This window comes from Notothenia coriiceps, unplaced genomic scaffold (assembly GCF_000735185.1).
Source record: "Notothenia coriiceps isolate Sejong01 unplaced genomic scaffold, NC01 NC01_scaffold00019448, whole genome shotgun sequence".
Lineage (NCBI taxonomy): Eukaryota > Metazoa > Chordata > Actinopteri > Perciformes > Nototheniidae > Notothenia > Notothenia coriiceps.
The window spans coordinates 28,190-37,333 of NW_011352149.1; the positions used below are offsets into that span (position 1 = coordinate 28,190).

A 9,144-nucleotide genomic window follows, 5' to 3' on the forward strand; every position below is an offset into this window, starting at 1 on the left:
ATTGTTTTGCAAGACATTATTGGGGTCATAGTCTCAGTCTCAACATAGGTGACCTTGTCATGTGATATGCTACTGTACGAAGGACCACATTACTTGAACAACAACATAGCATTGCAGATGAACATAAAAAATCCAGGGGTTCATATAATAGACACTATCACTGACCAAGCCTTGTAACAAATAGGCCACACATTGATCAGGATGGTAACACCTTTGCCTCTTTTTGAGCCAGAAAAAAACATTGTATGCATATTCATGAATGTGTGTGTGCATTAAAACTTACCGTAGTGTGCTTGGAAGGCTTGGGGCTTCACTACCTGGCTGCAGTGGCTGCACATCACCAGGTAGAAGTCGTCCTGTGCAGGACACTGGCCAAATATGTGCATGTCTGTACAAACAGGAAGAGAATCAACCAGAAGTCAAGGAGAGGAACATAAAATAGACATTCACCTGGTGCTCCAGTTGGCAGCAGACTGACTCAACATTCAAACATCCATAATATGTTGTAATAATCCATGATATGTTGTCATAACACTTTAATAGCTCAAGATAAGGGGAGTCAAGTTTGATGGTATATTGGTTGCTAAACATGAGAATGAAAATTGGTTACATCGTTATGTTGCAAAACACACACATGGAAACACGTCACCATATTAGGAACATTACAAACTAAAGAGCAGCTCACTCGTGGTAAGGCAAAGTCACCACATGCAAATCCAGATCGCTCCCAAGTGTGAGTCCCCATTCATCATAGAGAGAGTCCTGATGATAAGGAGCTGGAAACGGGCTGAGCGAGCAATCCCAAGGTTACTCTCTGTCAAAGAACTAACGTCCCTCCAAGAAGTAAACAAACACAGCACATCCAGGATGTACTGTGTGAAGCAGAGAGTGGATGACTTGGATTTAGGATCTTTTTTATGTTTCCTGTATTGTTCTTCTACTGGGTAACTTCTTCTTTTCCTTTCATCTTCCCAATGTCATTTAAAAAATAATCCAGCATATTACAACTCTATGAAGAATAAATAATAATATATGTAGTAGTACACTATTGTTGTCGTATTTAAGATTCAAATCTAACAAAGTGTTTGTCTTAACAATAGGGTTGGGAACCGAAACTCGGTTCCAGATGAGAACCGATAGGAAAATGCCGGGTACCGGGTAGCGGGTACCCATACAAAATACACAATTTTGGTTCTGCTTAACGGTTCCTAAACACGGTAGACCCTGTATTCCACCGGGTCCGTCTGCGTCGCGGGTCCGTCTGCGCCTCGGCGACCCGGTGGAATACAGGGCAGACTGGCCATCTGTGTGTTCTGGAGAATCACAGAACGGCCAGTCGACGGCCGGCTCGGTACACTGACGGCCGGCACCGCCCTTCATTTTTTTTAAACGGCATCATGTAAGTTGCGCTGACAGGCGACAGAGGTTCACAGTTGCCCCGCAGCGAAGTTCCCCCCGCCCTCCCGTAGACAGTTCAAGAGCTCAGTCACCTCATAACACCAAAGATGGATCACGGTAAATGCTCTGAAGTGAGGCTCCACTACACTACAAAAAAGACAATGGAAAGTATAATGCCTGTTAATAGCTTGCCACAGGCATAGCTCAGTTAAGATAAAGCACAGCTATTGTGTAATACATTTGTATTGCATGTATATTTTTTTATTTGTAAAAATGTCAGTTAAAGCTTAAAAGAATAAAGATATTTTTGTTATCTAAACGTTTGACCTCTTTCTTTTACAATTTTGGAATCGAAACGGGGAATCGATAAGAACTGGAATCGATAAGCAGAATCGGAATTGATACATTTCAAACGATACACATCCCTACTTAACATTTAAACGAATACTGTAATATTATAAAATAAAACCTCACAAAAAAGAGCGGCAACAATTTGTACATTTGGCAAATTAGTTAAAAATCTGAAATGTTGATAATAGCTAAATTGTTGAAATAGTGCCATTTTATGTGACCGTCACTTTGGGCTTTAGGAAGTTGTTATAGACAAATCTTACTTTATAGAACAACAAACATACAAAAAAAGCAAACAATAATTAAGAGAACAGATCATTGATAATGAAAATAATAATTTGGTGCAGACTTGCAATTAAAAGAGGGATACTGGTTTTCTTTGAAGTCTGTCAACTTGTAAAAATTGCATCCATCAATCCAGTAATAAGGTCATGCTTTCATGACTCATAAAGAGTCCTCCCCTTAAAGCAGCTTATGATTAACACAAGAAGACCTTATGGAGTAGAAATCTAAATGCAGATACCAAGTCAAGTCTAGATTCAAAAATAAATAAAGCCAAACCGGAAGAAATGCCTGATTATAGGGAGGGTGTAATGGATGTATATCTCTCATAGGGCCAGTGAGAACGTCCAACTTTCAGGCACACAATCATAAAGAAAGTTCCATAGGAAACAAATGGCATGTCTCCGTCTCCAGCCCACCAACTGAATGAGAGAAAACCAACACTCTTCACGAGCCACTCTAAAAAAGGCAAATCAGAGGGAAGTGCCGCTCCTCACCAGAATGTGATCAAAATGTACCCTGGCGCAGAGTACCAGAAACCACCTAATTAAGGAGTCTAATTAAGAGATTGCCTGGGGCGTTATGATGAGATGCGCAGAAGACGGGATACAAGAGGAGAGGAGTGGAGTCCCTCTTCAATATGTACTCTGCAAGGCCGTCAAGGGTTCTCCGAGACCACAAGACCGTAAGGGATGAGGGCCATTAGGCAAAGGCCATTAAACAGGGCCTACCTGGAGGAGTTCCCTCTCAGGGAGGTCAGTGGCAGTCTTGTTTGGATGAATTGACAAGCCTGATGCTCTTTAAAGCATGTCAATTGTCTAAAGCCACTCTGCTAAGTGTCTCCTTTAACAGCAGTGGAGCGAAAAGACTCATTTTCACAGCGGCTGGGGTCTGCCAAGAAGAAAAGGCAAACGTCTTCACTTAATAGACAAAGGCGTGTCAATTATATGGAACTTGAGTAGGGAAGCATGCTACTGATGGGCACAAACAAGGGTCTAACAACCAGACAAAGAGAAGAAGTTCAGTCATTTGATGGCAGTGATTGGATATCTTTCCTTATAAGACTGTTTCCATCAATCTCTCTGCGAGCCATTCTGCTGCACCCCTAGCTAATTTAAGTTATAAAGAGATATTACACATATAAAATCAATAACTTCCCGTGTATTCTCCATATAAACGTTCACCTTCTCTCAAAATGTTTATTGAAACAGGCCAAGAACTGCAGGGTCCAACCACTTTCTCTTGCAGGATCAATAGCAAGGTCAAACGACACTCATTCCCAAACTGCTGCTGGTGTTGGAGAGTTCTCCAAAAACGGGCTGCTCTACTATAAAAAAAGTGCACTCTGCATTCAACGCACTGGCACAGGCTGAACTGTACCGCTGAAATGGCCTGACTTGAAAAGTGGTCCAACTACGCCACTGTGTCTGCCCCATTCTCAATCTCCATTTTCTCTTCTTTTGCGAGGAGAGGATGAAAAGGATGGAGAAAGAAAGTCACCGTGGAAAGACAAAGAAGAGACAGAACAACCAAATGGAGCCGAGAAAAAGCAGAGTCGAGAAAGAGCACAGTAGAGAGAGAGAGCAGAGAAGCAGGCCGAGGCGTCAGCGAGACAAAGAGAGTGAGCAGAGGACCTGCACTCTAGGAGGAGAAAGAGAGCCTGTGAGCACGAGACAGAGGAAGAGAGTGAGCCTCCAGTTAATCTCAGCATCCTCATCCATGGCAGTGATGAATGATCTAGGTGGAACAGTATCAGCTCTGGCTGCTTCTGAGCAGCACACACGCTGGCTGAATCTGACCTGTAGCTGACACTGGCACTACATTTCCCAGCTTCCCTCACTGTGACGGCACCACTCTCGCATTCAGAGGATGAGTGAATGCGTCCGTCATTATTTGCCATGCATTGTTGAAATGTGTTAATCATCTATGTGTGCTAGGATAGTGGTCACACCACAGGAGGAATCTGGTGGTGAGTCATGGCAGGAGGTGTAACCATCCACTTGTAATACCGCTACCAAGCACACACACACAGACTCACAGAATAATTCTATGAACACACATTTCAGCCGCAAGATGTGCTGACCAGCCCCATGACACTAATAACAGACGCTTCAACATAACAGAGACATGATATCAGACGATTAAACGTCAACAGCCTTACTCTAAAATGCAGTTCATGACTGAAATACAATAAACGTATCTAATGCTCCAACTAACAATCCGAGGTGATGATTTTAAATGTCCCGTTAGGTCTAAAGCCTTAATCAGGTTGAAATGAAATTGAAAGAAACAGGAAGGAGCAGCATGTTGGAATTGAACACATTTCTTTTCAGCGATTAATCATTTATCAAAAGGAGTTGGTTATACATTTTTCAAGCCATCGATTAGTTAACTAATTGTTGATCTTATCCGATTCAATTCTTGACAGCGTTTCTTTTGAACAAAGCAGACAGCTTTCTTTAGGTGACTCACCACTTCTTCTCATCCAGTGCCTTGTATCTCACCCTATTTTTTTTTTAAATGTTGTGTTACATATTAAAGATGTATTCTCTTGCCATTAGGAACCTTTAGGACAAGTTATTGACACTGCGCAATGGTCTTACTTAGTGTATGCACATAGACCGCATTGTTGACTCGTGCAAATGCAACATTAGATAAATGAAGGAGCCTGCAATTAACCCTTTCCTTTAGAGCACCGTGTGGAAAGGAGAAGAAGAAAAAAAAAATAAAAAATCTGGACACACTGATGATGTTAAGTGTTCCTGTGATCAAAGGGAAATGTGTCATTTTTCGTGATGGTCAATACTCATTGAGATTTAACGTCAGGCAGAGATCCTGTTTGTGCAAATGCCTTCAAAGAAAGGCATGAAAAAGAAACAAGAAACCTGACACAATGCTGGAGAAATCTGTGTCCAAAAGTGACCAAAAGCTGACAAATGTTGTGTCAATTATTCAAACCTAAATGATCGGTTTGTTGTTGACTGTCGAATGAATGACTGTGTTGAAGCATCTGAGGATGATAATCCTGGTTTTGCTAAATAAGTGCCATATTTCTCTGCCAAATTAGTATTATTATTATTATTATTATTATTATTATTATACACAAACAGATGTATATTTACTGTGCGTTTAGTTCGGAAATACAGCTTTTTTGAAAAGTGCTATGTTATTCTAGAGGTTCTATTAGCTGCAATGACTGCCCCATAAAAGCAAAGTCACACTTGATGCGTCCTGCTCGTGTCCTTGAGACAATAGGTTTTTCTGAAAATGTGATTAAAAGTAGCTCTGAACACAAGAGGACAGTGCAAGTCATTAAAAAGCTATGTTTCAAAACCCAAACGCTGTTGTTACGCTGTTTGTCTTTCATTCATTTATTAAATTCTAAGTTGGAGGAACAGGTTTTTTAACTCATCCCCTCAACTTGCTCATTCTGATGTCAATCACTGACAAATTGTGCATGAACACTGATATATAATTAAACAAGATGCCAGTTTCTTGTTATAACAATTGACCTTTGTAGTGATGTTCATTCTAAACCCAGGCCGCATGACAGATCTGCTAACATTAAACAAGGCGTTTCCAAAAATTAAAACTGCAGTTCTAACTGCTCTGAAACATCACCGTGGCTCAGGATCCAGATTAGTGTATCTGACAATATGTGTTTCATCACCTATGTCAAATGATTTCTCTTTATTCTGCCATGTCTGAACGTTTCCTGTTATCAATAAAACAAACCATACTACAGAAATCTAAAATAGTTTGAATACTAAGATAACGTGAGCTTATTTTAATAGCTTACTAGTTTACAATTATCCAATGACTTTTTTTTCTGATCAGAGTAGTCTGATATACTTGTTTAATTCATTGTGATGATGAACTTGTTCATATATCAGTCCTGAATAATTCATACATTTACACAAAATGCTGGTTTGGGAGAAAGTGCACAGTAAACATTTTAGAAGTTATCTTAAATTTAGCACGTGGTAATTTTTCACTACACTATTTATGTAAGTATGTGTTAAAAATGTACGTTTGGTCATATTTGGGTGTCAAATAGAAGCAAGCCATAAAGCACATTTATACAATTTAAATAGAGCTCTGAATAGGAGTAAAAATAAACAATCGCTGTTTTAACAGTTACATTTTTATTTAGGGCTTTTTGTTTGAAATAAAAAATTCATTCAAGGAACTTTAGAAATATACTATACTTTTTAATAATTTACTACCTAAATATGTGTATGGCAGCAAAGAGTTATGGTGGATGTTTTCATGTTTAAAAAAGTCAGACATGTGGGAGATAAACAATAAAGTTCATTCAATGCATTCTCCAACAGAATATGACATTATTATTAAATATTTTGTCATCGAACCATTAACAGTGAGTTTAAGTTGTTAACCGTTAAGTTATTTTATGGACACATGTACATGTCAACTGTCACACGAAAAAGATACGTTTCCTCCTTTGTATCCGGCTGTGCAGAAAGATCGTCATTTACAGTAGGTTCACATGTTGGCTTAGCGACGCGTGTAAAGTGCTTGAATCTATGTGTATGTGTGTAAACCTCCAGAACCAAAATACACCTTTGGCCCTAGAGAGAGAAAAACACTCACCTTCTCTGCACAAACGCATGGCTTCTCGATTTTTCCCGAAGTCTTTGAAACTTTCCTCCGATTCAGCACCTGAAAAAACGAGGCGATCCGACACACAGACAAATAAATAGTTGCACTTGCTTGCCTGCTCGTGCTGTTGCTACCAGTAGCGTTTCTTCATATTCCACCAAAAACTGCATGCACTCGGCCAAAAAAGGGACAGGACTGGCAACTGTCTGCGCGCTAACTCGCTTCCTCGCACACATTCGGGGCTGCTAGGAAACTCACCGTCGTAGCCGTGGAGTTTGACGGCGTCGACCCAGTTGCTCCAAGGCTGTCCCAGCATTATTTCTGGACTAGGCAAGGATCTCCGCTCCGCAACAGTCGCCATTGCTGTGGAGCCTTCTCCCCGCTGGATCTGCTGCTGCTTCAGCTGCTGCCTGGCCGCTCGGCGCTGCTCCCCCCTGACGTCATCCTCGGCCCTTTCCGACATTCTTTCCGCTACAATGTAACAACACGAGAGTCAGTGATGGTCGCGATCGGGATAGGAGGACTTTTTCACTGATTGACACGGGCAAAAACAGCGTGTTTTATATGTCCCCGCCCCTCAGAAAACACAAAAGCTCTATGTTGATCATTTAACAGGCTACAGAGCTCTCATACAACACATGACATATGCTGGCAGTTTACTGAGGGTTGTAGGGTTTCCTGGCTAGTTTGGCCTAATTGAATGTACATGCAAATTGCCTCGTGGTTAACGTTGCTAATTAAATATACATTAATCCTAATTACAAAGATAAACATTAAATATATATATAAAAGACGATATTACATTTAGGTTTTTAAGGTGTGCTCTAAAATAGCCGCTGTACCATTACATCTTCAATAAAACAGTATGTTACTGTATGTCATCTTTTGTTGCATCATAGATGCTTATATTTTTGGAATATTTACAGCAGAGGTGAAAAAATATAGCGTCTCAGTTTGGACATCTTATCAGTAACTGCCTATATACTTCCTAAATAAATAAAAGAACCGACATGTGTGTTGTTGGTCAAAAAATAAGGACTTGATTTCCCTCAATATATATGTGATGGTTTGACACTACTAGATTTACAGTCTGCCCCATGCTTGTGCAAATTCTGAATCATATTTTAAAAAATTAAAAAAGTAAGCATTTGAAATAAAAAAATATATATATATTAGCCATGACAATGCTTGACCAAACGTCACATGTTTGGAGACATTATCTTACAGACTGGTGGACAAATGTGAATAACAACACCTAGGAGCAAAATATTTACAAATCTGATTTTGTCTTCCTGGCTGTCAAATAGCTATTTATATAAATTCAGACTCAAATTATATTTGCTGTCAAAATGTAATTCAAATAATAATGTGACACAAATTAAGATGTATAACAGACCTGAACAGATTCCCTGTGGCTCTTAAACTTCGACAGAGTTAACCACAGCAGAGTTGCCTTTACTTTCACTTTCAAAATGAAGGGGAAAAAAACTTAAATGCAAGGCAATGTAGGCTTTGTATCTTTTCTTTACATCGACAATATGTTTGCATGAGAGCTATGATGAAATAATACTATCCCTAACTTATTATCACTTTCTTTTACAATCTTAAATCATCAGGAGATCAGACATCTGTCAGTCCAACATAAAATAAGGCCCAGTTAAAAAGCTTCCCAGTTTTTTCTGATATCAAAAGGTTATATGAAAAAAAATTAACTTGCTAAAAAACAAATAAAAATGGAAGGAAGGTTAAAATAATACCCGTAAATTGGCACGTACCCTGAAGAGCCTTGAGCAAAATGAACTTCCCCTTTTGTTGCTATTTCAAGTGCACAATTCAGAAACTTGGCTTTGGTCCAACACTTAATATAGAAATACAAATTAAGAAGCTTGTCATTTGCCACTGTCTAACCAAATTCCTTCACCCGTTGATTTAATGCAATATATAGAAGATCTGTGGTATACAAGTAGCTCTGTAGCATTTCAATCATTTGACAAACTGGCCTGGCACCAGTGGATTTGTTACGATGATACAAAACTTTAAAAGCATTTGTCAAGAGGAATATCAAACAAATATGTTCTGCTTCAATGTGTAACTTACCCGTTTATCCAGTGCCACAAAAGGCTAACTGTTCCGTTATCTTGCATAACCTGTACATTAGTAGCATAGACTAGCAAACCATGTAGGGTTATGACCTAGTTATTTGTTATTATTTGACCGTCTTCATGAGTGGTACTAACAATCTAACGGTTTTATTCAACAGCCTCTTTCTAGTAATGCGCTCATCAAAGGCATCTTTGTGAGGTTTTCTGTTAATATGCAATTAACGACTAAATGAAAAATCCCTGAACAATATAAAAGCAGTCCAATACAAAAGCCTTACATCGTGCCATTGTGTAGCGCTTGATGTTTGCAGGGATGGTATTGTTGAATTGGATTCCCTATCATTTGAAGAAGGTATCTGTAGTTTGTATACATAGTCAAATAAAAACGTCC

General features: G+C 39.3%; 1 protein-coding gene across 1 annotated transcript in view; it reads right to left on the minus strand.

Annotated features, from left to right (window-relative positions):
* LOC104952051 (ataxin-7-like) overlaps positions 1-7,379 on the minus strand; it is an 8,308-nt gene extending 929 nt beyond the window's left edge. The window contains exons 1-3 of the mRNA XM_010778808.1: positions 6,910-7,379; positions 6,643-6,711; positions 284-388 (exon numbers count right to left, since the gene is read on the minus strand). Of these exons, the coding sequence (XP_010777110.1) occupies positions 284-388; positions 6,643-6,711; positions 6,910-7,114 (379 nt within the window). The 5' untranslated portion in view covers positions 7,115-7,379. The remainder of the gene's footprint in view (positions 1-283; positions 389-6,642; positions 6,712-6,909) is intronic.
* Positions 7,380-9,144: the final 1,765 nt, after the last annotated feature.